The sequence below is a fragment of the Chanodichthys erythropterus genome, chromosome 21, assembly GCF_024489055.1.
Source record: "Chanodichthys erythropterus isolate Z2021 chromosome 21, ASM2448905v1, whole genome shotgun sequence".
NCBI classification, from domain to species: Eukaryota; Metazoa; Chordata; class Actinopteri; order Cypriniformes; family Xenocyprididae; genus Chanodichthys; species Chanodichthys erythropterus.
In genome coordinates, this window is record NC_090241.1 from 25,827,462 (window position 1) to 25,845,004 (window position 17,543).

The window sequence follows — 17,543 nt, forward strand, 5'->3', positions numbered from 1 at the left end:
TAACAAGATATAGTCAGATTTTAAATGTCAATTTTTATTATTTGTTTCAGCATGGGTGGAAAATTGTACATAAACATTTTACAGTAGTCATAAAGTTGCTGCTCTCTGTAACATGGACCAGTAACTGGCTGGGACAATAAATCAAGTCCTGGTTTTTGACATTGTTTTGCTTGTAAATTTCCATAAATACACTTTTAGCCAAGCAAGAAGATTTTCTTTAGCCGATTTAAGATGTAAATATTTGCTGTATTAAAAAAAATCCATGCCAAGTGTTTGCTACAGTAAATCTCCTCCAAAGACATTAATCCCAATCGTGGGAGTCTTTGCGGATACAGCCGCAGGCCGTTGCCCAATGCTTCATTTGTTCGCTAAACATGATAATGACAACAGAACAGAAAAAAATTAATAGTTGTTTAATACAGGCAAAGTGCTGGACTTCATTCTCCCCCAAGGATATGTGACAACATGTTGACATCAGAGCAGTGGTTCTCCATTTCCAGGGTTCAGAATGGATCCATCTGACAGGTGAATGCTCAGGATCTGCCCTGAATTTTCTGCCATGCTTCTTGTGACCGTTTTTAGGCTTTTGTGGTGCCAGACTGTGATGCCTGTTGGCTGTGCAGTTGCTGAAGCTTCATATTCATGACTTCCACCACAGCTGTTAGGAGGCAGATGAAACGTATTTAATGTATTTACCATTTTGTGCAGGTTTTCCTATCATTACTGGAAAAAGTGAAAACATGCATCAGGGGTCTTGTATGATTCTGAAGGGGTTTTTTTGAGATAATGATAAAGACTGTACATTATCCTGCTTATTACATGACTACTTGCCATGACATGAAATACTGATATGAGCTGAAAGTAACCAAAACTAATAACCCATTACCAGAAGTACAGAATAACAGTTACCAGTATTCTAGATAACCAAGTGATTAGTAATAGTGAAAAAAAATATACATATGTATTAAAAAAAAAAAAAAAAAAAAAAATCACCTTGTTTCATAGCATGTTTTTCTTGAAGGGCAGGCTGAATTTTCTCAATTTGTTTTGTAAGGAAGTCAATTTTGCGCTTAAAGAACTCTTTGCCATCTTCTACATTCTGAAAAGATAAAAAGCAGTGAGATTTATTTTGACTGATTTACTTGTAAGTTCAAACTATTAAACAGATCCGCAAAATCCTGGCTCACCTTCTCCACGAAATAACCTGTTCCGACATCCACTAAGACATGATCCACATCGTGAAGTTTTCCAGGCACATACATCTGCAATACAGTAGTTAAGGCAAACAACTTATCTGAGATTGATGCAAATTATTTAATAAACATAAGACTGCCCATGTGTCTTTGTTGAGGGTCAAAGAAACACTAATTTATCACTCAGCTGTTGAGAGGATACAGAACTGGTGAGAGGGACAAGTAGTTCTTTTCCTAAAAGAAAAAATTGCAAAAAGAAGCCAGTGAACAGAATAACTCTATTTTTATATTGAAGAAGCATAATGTAAAGTTTAGCAGTAATACTCACCTTCATTGTTTTTGTTAAGGACATTCAAACTGTCTTTGGCCTCCACATATTTTGTTTGGACGACTTTTAACTGACCTATGGATGATGACAGGAACTCTGTTTCCTAGAAAACAAATTTGTATAATTTCATTTGTTAACATTGCTCTGCTAAACTGCTGCTTACTAAAAAATAAATAAATACATTTATAATGTATACTAAATGCTATACCTAATGTGTACTGATCTGTCCTGTTCAAGCAAAACAAAAAAAATAACAGAAATATATTTCACTTTCTCTAAATACTAAAAATAGACGGTTAAAAAAATCTTTACTCATATACTCGTTAAAATATTTCTAAAAAAGGGAAAAGAATAGTCAAAAATTAGCCAAAAATGAAATGTCATAATTTATGTTTTGAGAACTGAATTACTCCCCCTTCACTTTCATTCACTGAAAGTGAATGGTGAGTGAGGCTGTCATTCTGCATCGCCTTTTGTGTTTCAACATGACAAAAATGATTTTAAAGAACAAGAAGGTTGGTAAATAATTACAGAATATTCAAGTAAACGTTTAATGGTGAATCAAAGATGGTTACTCTCAGCACTACCAGCAGCACGCGCACAGACATGACAACCACTGCGTGCATGTCTGTACACCACTGACTGAAAAATAGCAGCGTTCGCTGCAATTTAGGGATCTGAAATAAAAAGTATTCTTATATTTATTGCACAAATTACCTGATCAAGCTGAGTTTTCAAGCCTTCTAATTGTGGAAGAGACAATTCAGTCAGATTCACCGCCATGTTGACAATTGAATAGGGTGAGGAAAGCTTCCGGGTCAACCGGACTCAACTGGAAGGACTTTTAGCAATGATTTTGTATTTCGATAAACATTAACTATATATAGATACAAATGAATAGAGAAGCATACTACAAAAACAGTACATAAATTAAATACTTCGTAAGGCTCACAAATATTCCTTGAGGACTTTAATAATGTAAATTCAATTAGATTTAATCTGTAATACCATACAACGCAACAAGTATTTTACTTTCATGCATATAGTATTTTTCAAAGTATATTTTCCAACAAAAGTAAAGTGGATCTCAATCTTTTGATTTATGGAAGCCCAAAATGTTTTGAGAAACCAAAATCTATCATGGGAAATAAATAAAATGTATTGTTGGGTTAAATTTTAATAATTTAACTTTTGTCAGGTCCATCATTGATATCTGTGCAAGGACAGACTCAGATACATATCAGAAATTTAATCCCCTCTGTCCTCGACCACTGCCCTTGACATTCTGAAGACTTATGTGGACACGGTCTTCTGTTTATGGTCCTTGCCACTGGAACAGCCCGTCAGTTTATCCATCACAGTTTGACACATGGCCTAGTCATGTTTTTCTACCATCTGAACTCTTTAATTCTCATATGCATTTCCCTCACTCCCATTACACAGTATGAAATTGAAATAACCACCATTGTCAAGGAGTAAATTATAAAAATCATTTTATTTTAAAGTGGTTTGGCATTTGATATAATTTAAAAAACAGGAAATAAAATGTTATACAAAAAATGTACAAGAAAGGACTTATACATCAAAACTGACAAAGGCTTTAGTAAAACATCTTGAGGTATGAGCAAACTAAATCAGCAATTACAACCACAAAACACGGCAAATCATATGCAAGGACTTTAAAATGGAAAAAAACTTCAAGCTCCTAAGCACAGGTTAGATTTAGTCCTAGATTTCCTAGATTCGTTTTCATAAAGGTAGATCTTATTCTTTGCAATGTAAAGAAGCCCTGAGAATTATATTCAACCTTTAAGAGATATCTGCATTTTTACATAAAAAAAAAAAAAAAAAAAACTATATTAGCTGTGAATAATAAAAGTTAAAAAATCTGGGCTAGTGAATATGCACAGGCAAACCATATGCAATGGGCGCAGCACCAATTATATGTTTTAAATGTGTGGCATTACGTGATTGGGCTAAATGCTGAAGAAGGGAGGAGCCAGACTCAGAAGAGAGCCAGGACTGGAGCAGAGCTGACGTGAAACGATCTAAATCACGATCGGTGACATCCCACAGGTTGCCGAGCACTAACGGGCTGGTGAAGAGACAAAGAAACATTTAATAAAGCATCTCATATGTATATACGCAATATATTTTTGTACATGGATATGTACATTACCATCCTGCGGTCAGATAGCTGAGGATGATCCCTGTTCCCTCCTGATGGCCAAGAACACTGAGAGCAGCACTACTGCAGCCAAACAGAAGAGCTGCTGCCCGCACAGGCCCTTTCAAAACCCTCTGAGCATCCAGAAAACGTGCACCTGCACCATGTCCTATGTAACTACAGAGGTACACATACATACTGTCAAGCACAATTTGCCACATCTTTATATTTCACCCATTCTTACTAAATAACAGCAGTTTCACTTACATGTAGAGGTCTTTGGTGGTCACAGCCTCGTGTAGTTTATCTGGATCAGGAGCAGTTCCACAAACCCCCTGCCATGCTCGCTCACTGGCCAATCACAGACAGAAATGCAAGATTGGAAACAGGACCAGTTAACACAACTGTGGCTGCCAGTGTGTTTATGCATATTTTGTAAACTTACCCAGTAAACCAGTCTTTAAAGCGATTCTCAGTGTCAGGTAGGTTTCCATCTGGGTTTAGCACATAGTAAACTTTCTTAGGGTTCACACCAGAGGACAGAACACAACTCGAATCCATCTGAGAAAAGAAAAACAAAATTCTCAGAAAAACACTTCACCCTAAAATGACGAAAAATAATAAAAGGTTCAGAATGACACACGAGTGAATAAATTATGACCAAATGCAATTTATTTTCCTTTCAATTGAACTGAATGGAGACATGCTGTTGAGCTTAAAAAAAAAAAAAAAAAAAAAAAAAAAAAAGATAATCAAAACTGATCCATAGTGCTTTATTCCACGTCTTTTGCAGCCATATACACAAGTGTTACAGGGATGATGTAAATAGGCCAATCAGGAAGTTAACATCACCCTAGATTCCCGTAATAAAAAGTCAATAAGGTTTTTCCATTGGCTTTTAGATTACTGCCGTAATTTTTTTCACCAAGATAATTTCTCACAAATGAACAACTTTTTTTAATGTTGTAGAATAAAATGTGAAAATACCTTGAGCCTGTATATGTGTGGTGACCTTATTTCAGGCATTTAACCAAAACCCCATGCAAAATAAACATTTCTTTCAGGACAAAAATACTAACTCGTTTTCGGGTTTTAGCACTCATTCCTGAGCACTGTTTAGAAATAGACCAAAATTTGAATAGTAATTTGATGTAAATATCGACTTTTGCCATAGCTCTTAAATTTTACTTGTGTCCAGCCATGTTTTCGACAAACATCGTTGGTTCTTACCAACAGAAAAGAACAGCCAGGATATTCTGTCAAATTACTCCTTTGTGTTCCATGTAATTCACATTGAAAATGTGAATGATGGATGAACTAACTTTAAGCTAGAGCTTTACTGTGTGTAGTAAACACTGCACGTGTTTTGCTTGCAATAAGTAGCATATACCTCTTTCAGATGACTGTGTCCAAGTACTGCATGTAATGAGGGCATACGAGTGACGGAACAAGTCTTCAGACAAGCAATGTTCTCCCATGGCAACCTTTGCATGTACTGTAAAAAGACAAAACTTTTAGTAAGATCAAAACATGCATATGGAATCAGCTCAAAATTCAAATTGTCTAGACAATAGTTGTGTCTGTATTTCACACCAGTGGATATGATGAGTGTACCTTGTCTAAGATCAGAACTGTATGTCCCTGTGGTTCCTCCCTTCCTCTCAGTTTAGTAACACCGCACTGCAGAAGCCTCAGGAAGTCTTTGTCCTGCTGACCCATCCCCTCCACAAGACACTGCAGGTCTGGCAGGGACAGGAGTGGAGATGCTGAGAGAACCACCTTCAGGGAGAAAGAAGAATAGAGAAAGTGCTACAGGTGGGAACATGTGATCAAACTAATGAAGGTGCAAATATATGCCACATACCCTGAGAATGTCCTGTGTGATCTTTGTTCCTTTTAGTGCCTTTTGGAAGGACTTCACCTGAACTTCAAGCTCAGGGTCAGAGGATAAAGGCAGGAGTAAAGCTCGCCACACTCCTAAAGCCTCTTCCATCTCCTCAAGCATTTTCTGATGGAAAAAGAAAGAGCATTTAGTATAACTAATATCCTCCCTTTCTTATGAATCATTTTCTAACTGTCGGAGATCTCGTGTCTCACCTCCACGCGGGCATCCAATGCCTTCCTTCCTTCCCACCACTGCGATTTCTCAGCCACCATGCTCACTTCTTTTTGTCCCTTCAAGACTCCATCCATTTCTTCCAGCAGCATGGCAACAGAGCGCTAAATAAAGGTCAAATAAAAACCAGATCTGTACAAACATCTCTCCATTTCCTTTTCATTGTGAAAAGATTATTTTACAGTTTTAAAACTCTTAGCTGTATTGCATTAAGTTATATACAGTACTTAGTATTAAGAACATCAGCACACAATCTGTACCTCTCTGTTTGCAGTAGGGATTCGAACAGTGATTGGGGTAGAGCCGCGCTCCAGTTGTGTCAGAAGAATAGTGCTGCCAATTTCATCAGGATACACCCCCGCAAGAGACAGCATGCACACTGTTATTCCTAGAGCAAATATACATCACATTTATACAAATAGACATCACAAATGAACATCATTCTGTATTATTCTCATAATACATACCAACAAGGCCCAACATGATGTTACACTTTCTTACCACCAAGAAACTTTTTTCATATTTCATTAAAATGTTTTAATGTCTCTGTGACATTACGCTTGCATACTTTCAGCAAACAGTGCCAGTTATTAGGTCACTTTCAGCACCATAGACTATTCACTATTCTAATGATTTGGGTTAGGGTATTACATCTTACTCAAAAGGGAAAGTCCACCCAAAAATGAAAATTGTCATTTACTCCCCTTCATGTCATTCCAAACTTGCATGACTGACTTTTTTGCAGAACAGGAAAGATTATATTTTAAAGAATGTTGATAAATTCGATTCCCACTGATTTCCATTGTATTGATAAAAGATTACAATGGAAGTCAATGGGAACTGAAACGATGTCTTCCTTTGTGTTCTTTTGGGAGGACTATCCCTTTAATTTCAGATGAAGTAATTACCTGCTGGCAGATCTTTCATCTGCTGTGTGAACTGCTGACAGTGTGTCTGTGGGAACTGTGTTGGGTGTGATGAGGCGAAGGAAAAGATCTGCTCCAGTGCAGAGAGTTTCTGAGACTGTGTCGCCCTGGACGTTTCCTCCAGACTCAGAGCACCAAGACCTTCTGCTACATCATTACAAGACTTCTTTAGCTTCCTACAAAGAGAGACAGGAAGAGGTTCTGTTCCTTATCCAAATATTTTAGAATACAGGTTCACTTTTTGATTTTTCTGCTAAAAAGTTTGCATTTCAAACCAACTGACATACCTGAACTGACTAACCACATGACGGGTCATATGGTGGCGAGTGGACACACCCAGAGAATGTGCATGTAGCATTGCTGTGGTGATGGGATCAGTCTGGCCGAGTGACTGAGCGAGAAGTGAGCAGATGTGGGGATAGAGAGAGGGAGGCGGGAAGTGGTGGAGAAGAAGCCAAGAGGAACGCAGGTATGACTGGACCACCTCTATGGACAGGTCAGCTAAATATGAAATATTTAAGACATTCAACAATTTTGTCAATGACAACAAAGTCAAAAAAAAAAAAAAAAAAAAAAAAGATCTTAAAAGAAGTCTTATACTATACCATGGCTGCATTATCAAAAATTCTATAAAAACCTAAATATTGTAAAATTTGATTAATTATTTCTATATATTTTTTCTTAATTATTAGCAATGTTGAAAACTACAGAAAAGGATTAGGGCCAAGCAATAATAAAAAAATAAAACCATCTCGAGATTAAAGTTGTTAAATTGAGAAAAAAGTCGAGATAAAATGTTGAGAATAAAGTCATGAAATTACAAGAAAAAAGTTGTTAAATTACGAGAACAAATTCGTTAAATTATGAGAAAAATGTCGTTAAATTGAGAAAAAAGTCGAGATAAAATGTTGAGAATAAAGTCATTCAATTATGAGAATAAAGTCATTAAATTACAAGAAAAAAGTTGTTAAATTATGAGAACAAATTCGTAATTTAACGAATTTGTTCTCGTAATTTAACGAATTTGTTCTCGTAATTTAACGACTTTTCTTCTCGTAATGTAATGACTTTATTCAACATTTTATCTCGACTTTTCTCTCGAAATGTAACGAGTTTTTTCTCGAAATTTAACAACTTTAATCTCGAGATGGTTTTATTTTTTTTATTATTGCTTGGCCCTAATCCTCTTGTATTAACATGCTGAATAAAAGTATTCATTTCTTTAAAACAAACAAACAAAAAAATTACTGACCCAAAACTTTTGAATGGTAGTGTACATGCCACACAGTATTACCTAAAGGTGTAGATGCATGTTGTAGAGTTGTGTGAGATCCAGAGCCATTTTGTCCAGTTCTTCTGAGCTCACTGAAACACTCTCGCCCAACATCTGCAGCCAGATCTCTCCTCAAGACTTCACAATCAGCATCTGGGCTGCCTAGAACCACACACATAAAGTGAATTTAGTCCAACAAGATATAAGCAATAAAACATCAGTTTTGTTCTACACACACACACACACACACACACCTGTGTCATTTATCTCTGAGTCGGACCCTCTGAGCTCCTCCAAGCTGACATCCAAAAGAACCTCATCTTCATCCTCTTTAATCATCCTCATCTTCTCTGGCTCTTCTGTGACCTCTGAACTTTGACTCTTTTTTGATCGTCCTCTGCGTGTGCGTGTCTGGGAAGATACAGCAGTTTCTTCCTCAGAAGAGAGACAGCTGGTAGAGGGGAGTGCTGTGCTTTGCTTAGCGGTCCGTGACCGTCGGGGAGGTTCTGATTCTACAGTGGGGTTCACAACTTTGGCGTCACTTGGTTTCAGGGTGCGAGATGTTTTAGAGTTGCAGGCGTTTCGCTTTTTCTCAGACTTTTCCACTACAGGAGGAGGTGCGGCTTCAGCGTCACTTTCATCACTGAACTCGACCTGAGACAGAACAGATGTATTTTATTAACTGATGATTTATGAAGATCTCTTACCATAATCTCAAGTAGTCTGAAACCAATCAATGGGCCAAACCTTAAAGCGAGAACGCATGTTTCGTTTAGGCGCAGCTGGCACGACTACGTGTTTCTCTTCTGCAGGAGAAGAATCTTTGTAAACCTCGAATGATCCCTTTGAAGCAACTTTTGACTTTGTAATCCCACGATGGCTGGCAGATGTGTGTAGTGAGGGGGTGAAGTTGACAGAAATTTCAGGCACCTCATTAGTGAAGTCAAACGCTTTCAAATCACTAACTCCAGTGCTTGTGGAGACAGATTTGGACCGGGATGTCCTTGTTGCTTTGGGAGTTTTGAAAATCATGGAGGATTTTGTGGTAGTCATTTTGGGTGCCAAGTCTTTAGCTTTCTTTGAAACCACAGAGGTATCTTTGGTTTTCCTGCTTTCATGGTCGTCAGATCCACTCTTAATGTCAGGGTGGTGTTTAACACCTGCCTCTGGAGGAGTTATTTCAGAAATTGGGCTCTTGGATCGATGCTTTGATTTAGGTTTTAATTGTGGTTTACTTTTCGGTGGATTCCAGTCCCATACAGAATAAAATAGTTCTTCAGGTGTACACTGTTTCTTCATGGCTAATGCCAAGCAGCAGGCCACCGCTTTAGCCCCCAGTAGAGCAGCTCTGATGGGCCCAAGCTCTGGTTTCAGTGCCACTTTGTTCATCACTGCCTCCAATCCTGCCTCTATTTCCTCCCACAGGACTGTATCTTTCCCTTTGTTTCCTGTTCTGAGGAGCTGAAGTACAGCACCCAAATGCATTTTGCCCCGTTCTACCTGGAGCAGCGACAGACATAGTCCAGCTGCCTTTTTAGAGCACACAAGAGCTGCCAAACTGCTTTGGAGCTTAGCTGTGACACTGCGGCAGCGTTTTCTGGCAGATTGGCGTAGCCGGCGGGAGTGCTCAGGGTCTGTCTGGAGCTCGGCCTGTAATAGCGCCCAGTGGATGCTGACTCGAGCCACGCTAAGCTCACTGCAGCAGGGACAGGAGCAGCTCTCTGCGTGGGTCAGGCAGGAAAGCCCACGCTGGCGTTTGGGCTTCAGAGGGGGAGATGCTCCTTGGCTTCCTAATCTAGACATGGCTTCCACAGGTTCCTTGAGAAGGGCACGAGAGCTAAGAATTCCACTCAGATCATCATCTTCCTCAAGGGTTTGACCAGAGGAAGAAGGGGCAGCTGGCCGACCTTTGCGTGGTTTAATTTTCATGTCAGACTTCTGCTGTTGCCCCTGGCCAAAATCTACATGCAAATGAGATAAAACCAAAATATATACCTTGTTTTTAAACAATAAATACATTGTTTCTGTTTATCTAGCTTGCGCTTAACAGTAGTAAAATAATTAATAATAAAAAAAAAAATAAAAAAAAATAAAAATTGCTCCTAAATACCTTTTGGGCACCTTCACCTGTACATATAAATCACAAATAATGGCTAAAGAGGGTTCATGTTGTCTTGACTTGGTAATTCTGGGAGAGTGATTACATCTTTACCTGTACAGAGATCAAGTAAGTTTCTAACTTGCTCCAGGTCCAAACTGCTAGCTTCACTTGCGCCCTTCATCAACTCCAGTTCTGCTTTCAATACCAACAACTCAGCACAGCTACAAAACAAAACATGCAAAGCATTAGTTTGTCATGTCGCCTCTCAATGTCAGAAACACACGCTTGGACCTGAACTGTCACACACATTCTGAACCCTCACACTCAAAGATATGGAGCATCCACTCACTGGCTGAGTGTCTGCAGTTTGGTGGCCAGTTTGAGAGCCTCTAGACATTGAGCTTTAGCTTCATGAATGGCTCCACTGCTGCTCCTCACGATCACCATTCTCTCAGAGGACACCAGCACCTCACTCAGCAACAGCCATTTAAAAACAACACTGTCTCCTACAGCAAGAAAACACACCATGTTGAAAATAACAAATAAAGAAAATTCCTTTAAATAGCAAAGACTGTTCAGAAATGGTAATAGCTTGTTGTACCTTGGTCTACAAAGCGAGTGTCTGTGTTTTGTCCAGGGGCTCCATAAAACCCATTGCCCAGCAACATCATCACCAGGCTGCACAACAGCTTCAACCCTTCATATTGAGCTGTGTCAGGAGTCTTCAGACCTACAACATGCACATTTCACATTAAATCACACATAGTATATGGGTAAGTGATGTCACTAATTTTCTGTTCATTTTTCCATCAAGTTAGTAAAAAATACATTCAATACCATTCAAATGTTTGGGGTCAGTAAGATTTTTTTTTTTTAATAATTCATATAATTCTTATAATTCAGCATTATAAAAGATTGAACACTTTATTCAAAGAATCCTAAAAAAAAAAAAAAAAAATCCACAAAAAGATTACACACAACTCACCTGAGCACTAAATCAGCATATTAGAATGGTTTTTGAAGGATCATGTGACCCTAAAGGCATGGAATGGCTGCTGAAAATTCAGCTTTGCCACCACAGCAATAAATTACATTTTAATACATAACAAAATAGAAAAAAGTTATTTGGAATTGAAATAGTATAATATTACTATTTTACTGATAATTATAATTTTTGAACAAATACATGTATGATTAAAAAAAAAAATAGATGGCAAACAATATTTTTACCATATTCTTCTGATTTGTAATTAATTCTAAAAACAATTAAGGCTTTACATCATAAAAAGGCTGAAAATTCTATATTCTTGAAGCAACTTTTCCCCCCTAGCTCTAATTAAATTCCCGCATGACAAATGCCTTCAACTGTACATTTATCTGAGCTTATGCATAGGATATAACTGTTCTGTTTGTGGTACCTAAATGTGTAATGTGTGTATTGGATGAGAGCTGACCATGCTGAGTGATGCTCTGACGTAACTGTGAGTCCAAAGCCTGTGTGTCCAGACTCAAGTATTCACTGGCTGTCTGCAGTGCTCGTGCCCTGAGCAGGTACCAGCTCTTAGAATGATGCTGAGCGGACTCCTTAATCACCTCCATCAGACAGCACACACCACGCTCCAGCTGAGAAAGAGTGCAGGGACAGATCAGTGGTTTTGTCAGCAAGTATACAGTTACAATTTAATGAACAGTTCCCAGGAGTCTAGTGCTGGACAAACTTCACTGGTCCACAAACAGTTATATGAACAAGTATTACCTGTCCTAAAGCGTAGTGTATCTGTGATTTTTGCAGCATAGCCAGCATGGATATAACAGATGAGCCCTCAGAGCTCAGGACAGAAGTCAAACTCTCTTCTGCTTTTTGTAATTCCACCTGAAACATGCAAACAATTTTCTGGTGTAAACAACTTGCTTGAGTTTAATGTAATGTACAGTATAATATAAGGCTATTAATTCAGTCAAATGAAAGCTTGTCCTGGTTAAAATTAATTCACCTGTGCAAGCTGAGGGGAGCCTAGATACAGCAGGATCCTGGTAGAGTGGCAAAAGGCATTCGCACTATTCTGGGCATCACCGAGGCTACGGAAAAGGTCCGCAGCGAGCTGATATGCCTCCAGAGCTTGCAGGTGCTAACAGAGACATATTCATTTTTCAACATAAGTACAAATCTCAAATGGTAATGAGTTTCAGGAGACTTGTGTTACAGAACACAGTGAGTGATGTGGGTGCGTGGTCTTACTTTGCCCATAAGAGTGTAGAGGGCAGCCATCAGTGTCATGGAATAAGCAGTGTGTTTAGGGTCTCTAACTGCAGGCACAGACCCCCTGAGCAGACTCCGCCATAAAGACAAACATCTATCCAAAGGCTCACTTAACTCTGACACACACATGAATCAACAGTATTAGTATATTATCCTAAAATCCAGTGCTTCTCAAACCTGTTCTGGAGCCCCACCACAGCACATTTTGCATGTATATTGCATTAAAATGTATTACAAGTATGTATTTTGTTTCTGAGTGTGTGGCTTACTGCTGTGAGCAAGTAGATTGAAGCGTAGTCCATCATAGACTAACTGGCTCTCTTGTGATTTCTGTTTGTCCTCATACTCTAAATCATTAGTGGGAACGGAGTCCATATTCAGCTCCGTTTTATTCTCTTCCTGCACTGCACGCAATCGCTTCTCTGTGTCCACAGCCTGTTGCACACACAAAGGAAAATAAAGTGAAGCACAAGTGTATAATGTTTTTTTGGGGAAATGTTTACTGACGTTGGGGTTTGTGAAAAGTCTCTTATGCTCAGAACAGCTGCATTAATTTGATAAATAAATTAAATAAAACCGTAATACTGTGAAAAAGTAAAGTATTCATTTCTTTAAAAAAAAAAATAAAAATCTTAACGACCCAAAACATTTGAACAGCAATGTATACTAGTAACCAAAAGTTTGGACACACCTAGTCATTCTTCATTAGTATCATTTTCAAATTTTAAAAGTAAAGTGTCTTCGGCACCAGTGGCTTACTTTTCCTTCACTATCTGAGATAACTGGTCCATTAAAATAAAAATTAAGGAACTTACTAAATAAATAGAGATATATTTAGATAGACAGTTTTATATTTTATTATATTTGTCTACCAGAATAATTTCAGGCAGATCAGAATTTTAAGATTGTGAGAAATACAGTCAAATGTCAGTGTGAAAGGCACTGACCTCCTGCAGGTTGGACTCAAGAGTGCAGATGTAGAGCCACAAGCAGGCATGTGCCTTCTCATCCTTCAACCTATCAGCATTCTCTGTCGTCTCTGGCTCTGCCTCCAGCAAACGCAAAGCTTCATGGGTAAAGTCAACTGCTGAGCTGTTTACAAAGAACAAAAAAAGATTTTAAGTCCTCCATATTTTCAATCTTCTATCTCTCATTCAAATGAGTCAAAAGTAGAAAAAGTATATAAAATGAATATGGTCCCATGTTCATGTTCACCCACCAGTCAGTCTGTTGGCTGAAGTCCTGGTAGCACACAACCTGTGCCATCTCACACAGATAAGTAGCCCGTCTCAGTGTGTGTGGCGTTTCTTCATGGCAGATATCCAAGAGGTCACAGAGTGTGTTGTAGCGCTCCTGCGCTGTGTCTCCAGTCTGCTCCTTATACACGCGCAACTCCTCTTCTAACAAACACATCAGCACCTCCTCATCCTTAAATGCTTCTCCCAACCCATCCCTCAGAGTCCTGACAAAAAAAAGAAAAGAAAAAGAAAGATTTATATCACATTCACTCCTAAGTGGCAAACAACAGAACCCTTTTCAAAAGTGCAGGTTACCTCAGGCGTGTGTCATCCTCTCCTGCTCGGGCAGCATCACACTTTGTTTTGACCCACAGCGACACAGGTTCTGCAACATGATCAAAAATCTGCGTGCCCAAAACCCGAATCCAGCGCACTATCCAGTCTAGAGCTCGCTCCAGCTGACCTCCACGCCGGCTACACTGCACCGTCAGCATGAAACAACGATTTACCTGAAACATTCACATAACAATAAACAGTCAAGAGCTTAGATTGCCATTTATATGTTTGCATGCTTTGAATGTACAGCTTGAAAGAGTCATATATTATTCAAAACAAATAGAGCAGACAATACAAACACAAGGTACTTGACTTCAAGGGCCACATTAAACCACAAAACGCCACAATTTTATGTTGCTCCAGTTTATTCTCTTTTAATCTCAACAAAAGCTAAAAATTGTTTAAAAAAATCTGAAGTTCTTACCCTATCCAGAGGAAGAGAGGGTGGGCAGTCCTTACACAGCTCCTGACACACAATCACAGCCAAACCAAAGGCTCCCTCATACAGCTTCCTGTTAAACAGCTCAAACACCACATTATTCACCGCACACACTAGAAGGAAAAACAAAGATAAATTAATATAGAATTCAATTTATGTGCACTCACTGGTAAAGTATACTACAGTTCAGTACAGTTTTTTATTTTCTCTAAGAAATGTATTTTATGCAGTAAGGATACATTAAATCGATCAAAAGTGACAAAGACTTTTTACATCATAACAATAAAATTTCTATTTTAAACACATGCAGTTCTTTTGAACTTTCTATTCATCAAAGAACCTGAAAAAAATGTTAAGCAGCATTTTAACAACTGTTTTCAACATTGATTAAAAAAATTGTATGTTTCTAAATCAGCATACTAGAATGCTTTCTAATAACATTTGACACTGAATGGCTGCTGAAATGCTTGAATTCAGCTTTGCCATCACAGAAATAAATTACATTTAAAAATACATATTTCACAATATTACCATTTTTTACTTTCTGATCATTTAGCCTTAGTGAGCATGATACATCTTTAAAAAACAATAAACTTTTGACTGGTAGCATATCTATTCTACAATGGATACAAATATCCAATCAGATTTCAGCAAGCAGAGCTCAAGATGATGTACCTCCTTTAAGTAAGAAATTGTCATTGTTGAGTGTTCGCAGTTCAGCAAGCATGCGTCCCACAGTCGCCTGGCAGTACAACAGCACCCTGTCCAGACAATCGCCCGCTGACACCTTTGGACATAAACGTTAAATGAAGGATATAAATGTGAAACACCGTCCTAGATAATCACTTTATCATGGTCTAAAGAGGGTTTAGTATATTACCTGGGATGCGTGAAGACTATCGTATGTGCTAATAAAGCCCTGGTAAAAGCTGAAACAAAGGGAGTACTGCACCTGCTGCGAAAACGAGTCCTGGAACAAACAAAAGCTTTTAAAAATTCACATTTCAAATATAAATCAATGAGTACCAATTAATTATTATACAATCTTACCTTTTGCTGGGCAAGCAGAAGTTCCTGATATTCTTCTAAAAAGGAAAAGCAAGCCAACAATGTGGTTAAATCCATCCCTTTACACTGACCAGCTTCCAACGACCAAACCACTAGCTGACAAGCCTCTAATAAGGCATGAAATTCTGGAGCCGACACGGCATGGGGCAGCACCCTAAGTGCACGTGCACATTCGGTGAAAGCCTTACTGCATTCACCTCCTGAGCTTAACGCACACTGCAGCTGCACTGCGCAATCTGCAAGACTCAGAGCCGAATGCAAACCCACATGACCATCAACCCCTTCCAGGGTGCCACGCAACAGTCCAACAGCCTCGGCTGAAAATCGACTCTTACAGAGCAGTTTACACACTTTAAACACCACCTCACACCGCACAGCCAGCGAGGGACAGGTCACCGCAGAGTCTTGTGGATTGATCAAAGGACCAAAGAACAGTTCTCGTAATTCAGAGGTCAGAAAACTCACATCGTCATGAGTAAAACACCCACACGATCGTTCAAACTCCACTACTGCTTCCTCTACAAACAGAGGGACTTTGGATGGGAAACAGGCCGAGCTGGACCCTTGTTCTAGGAGTTTGAAGGTTAAAGCTTGCAGTTGACAGTGAAGTCTGTCCCGTGGAGGGAGGGTGGAACCACTCGCTCTGTTAGACAGGAGACTGTTCCACAGCACTGCAAAGCAATTCCGCACCAGAACATGGAAGTCATCCGTCTGTTGGCAAATAACAAAAACATGAGGTCTACATTGAAATATTGATACTTATATTACAATAAAAAAATTAACCATCTCCAGGGTTCCATGTTTTTTCCCAGATTAGTGGATATTTAAAAAATGAAAGGATACTCATTTTATTGATAGCTATTTTTATGATTTATTTTCCCCAAGGCTCAAGCATACTGTACCTCTGCAGACAAACGCTTCAGTCTTCTATACATGAGTTGGCCTAATCGACAAGCAGGGCCATGAGCTCCAAGGCTAGAGACCTTCTGTAGGATATGGAAGACTATTTTCTCGAGATAAAATGGGTTGCTCTGCATTCCGGACTCTTCGAGCAATTCAAACCCTAGAATGGCCAGTTCCACCAGCTCCACTATCCGCTCTTGATGGGCAGGGTCCAGATTCCCACTGGCCAGACGCTGGTTGCATGCCCGGATGATACGATCGCACATTGTTCGACCATAAGGACCAAGCCCATCATCCACTTGTTTCTGCAGCAAAAGAAAAAAGAACAATTTCATTGCATCAAATATTAAATAATCATTATAACTCCGTGGAAATATGTTACCACTCACACATGTACACATACAAAAATCTTCTTTTTTTTTTTTTTACCTTAAGCTCGTTGTGAAGGACTACAGTGTCTTTCACACAAGATAACTGTTGGACATAGTCCTCTGTTCTCAGGCACTTCATTGTTATCACTGTTGTGTCTGCAATGTAAAACAAACTGCTTTTTATATTTAGTATACGTGTGTTTGTGTGTGTTTAAAAACAAATATAAGTTTATCACTATTGCAGAGTGATCTGGGCTAAATGACAACTACATTTATCTACAATGAGCTAAAGTTACTGCATTAAAAAGTATGTTTTTGATCATCTGCTATGCTTTCTCGTACTCTTTGATATACAACGGCAAACTAGCATGTTAGTTAGCTGGCTAACTAGCGTTAATCCACAAACCGTGTAAAGTAAACAAACCTGTTAGCCTGTTACTTACCATGCTCGGTTAAACGGTCAAATATGGAAGAATAGCGACACTATTTGAGTGTTGGGAAAGGTGACATTCATATGAATCTTCAATAAAAATAAATGTACAACCATTTATTATGTCCAGTCGCGCGTTGCCGTTATCAGAATGACAGCAGAGGAAAATCGCCCTGCTCGCGCACTTGTTTAAAATACCGCAAAGCTTATCGGGAAACTGTAGACACGAAGTGGCGCTAATGAACTATGGGTATTGTAGTTTTTAGAAATCTTACCGCTCAACCTGCTATCAACCTGCCCTGCATCCCAATGTGCATACTATCTACCATATCCGCCCTAAATAGTACTGAATATTACTAGTGTCACATAATATTTAGGGTGGATGGAACGCACA

At 38.8% G+C, this 17,543-nt stretch overlaps 2 protein-coding genes across 4 annotated transcripts; both read right to left on the reverse strand.

The window, feature by feature from the left end:
- Positions 1-20: 20 nt before the first annotated feature.
- On the reverse strand, positions 21-2,356 carry pfdn5 (prefoldin 5). The gene is made up of 6 exons (XM_067373964.1): positions 2,239-2,356; positions 1,522-1,624; positions 1,396-1,427; positions 1,188-1,262; positions 994-1,099; positions 21-658 (listed from the first exon to the last, which is right to left on the reverse strand). Exons 1-6 carry the CDS (start codon positions 2,302-2,304, stop codon positions 579-581), a joined length of 462 nt encoding a protein of 153 aa, XP_067230065.1. The 5' UTR covers positions 2,305-2,356; the 3' UTR covers positions 21-578.
- Positions 2,357-3,034: 678 nt separating this feature from the next.
- On the reverse strand, positions 3,035-17,299 carry espl1 (extra spindle pole bodies like 1, separase). 3 transcript variants are annotated; one of them, XM_067373394.1, is made up of 32 exons: positions 17,163-17,299; positions 16,778-16,875; positions 16,348-16,653; positions 15,428-16,156; positions 15,258-15,347; positions 15,053-15,164; positions 14,363-14,490; positions 13,918-14,111; positions 13,584-13,826; positions 13,312-13,456; positions 12,634-12,799; positions 12,344-12,480; positions 12,099-12,233; positions 11,861-11,977; positions 11,559-11,727; positions 10,706-10,834; positions 10,454-10,610; positions 10,216-10,325; positions 8,751-9,964; positions 8,258-8,657; positions 8,025-8,165; positions 7,018-7,231; positions 6,713-6,906; positions 6,065-6,192; positions 5,786-5,908; positions 5,553-5,696; positions 5,303-5,467; positions 5,079-5,183; positions 4,134-4,249; positions 3,956-4,039; positions 3,701-3,865; positions 3,035-3,616 (listed from the first exon to the last, which is right to left on the reverse strand). In XM_067373394.1, the coding sequence occupies exons 2-32, from the start codon at positions 16,856-16,858 to the stop codon at positions 3,415-3,417; spliced, it is 6,543 nt and encodes a 2,180-aa protein (XP_067229495.1). In that variant the 5' UTR covers positions 16,859-16,875; positions 17,163-17,299; the 3' UTR covers positions 3,035-3,414. The 3 variants fall into 3 exon arrangements, with proteins under 3 accessions (XP_067229495.1, XP_067229496.1, XP_067229497.1); XM_067373395.1 differs by lacking the exon at positions 16,778-16,875 and having other exon boundaries at positions 17,163-17,289; XM_067373396.1 differs by lacking the exon at positions 3,035-3,616 and having other exon boundaries at positions 3,737-3,865; positions 3,956-4,035.
- Between the last annotated feature and the right edge of the window lie 244 nt (positions 17,300-17,543).

What these genes read in the sequence shown, in the direction of transcription:
- pfdn5 (XM_067373964.1), bottom strand. Translation starts at nt 2,304, where the DNA reads ATGGCGGTGAATCTGACTGAATTGTCTCTTCCACAATTAGAAGGCTTG. An exon ending in CAGGTTATTTCGTGGAGAAG is followed by an intron (nt 1,100 to 1,187) that starts GTGAGCCAGGAT and finishes TTATCTTTTCAG; the next exon opens with AATGTAGAAGATGGCAAAGA. An exon ending in AAAACATGCTATGAAACAAG is followed by an intron (nt 659 to 993) that starts GTGATTTTTTTT and finishes GCCTCCTAACAG; the next exon opens with CTGTGGTGGAAGTCATGAAT.
- espl1 (XM_067373394.1), bottom strand. Translation starts at nt 16,858, where the DNA reads ATGAAGTGCCTGAGAACAGAGGACTATGTCCAACAGTTATCTTGTGTG. An exon ending in CAATTTCTTACTTAAAGGAG is followed by an intron (nt 14,491 to 15,052) that starts GTACATCATCTT and finishes TTTTCCTTCTAG; the next exon opens with TGTGTGCGGTGAATAATGTG. An exon ending in ACATGCATCTACACCTTTAG is followed by an intron (nt 7,232 to 8,024) that starts GTAATACTGTGT and finishes TTTCATATTTAG; the next exon opens with CTGACCTGTCCATAGAGGTG.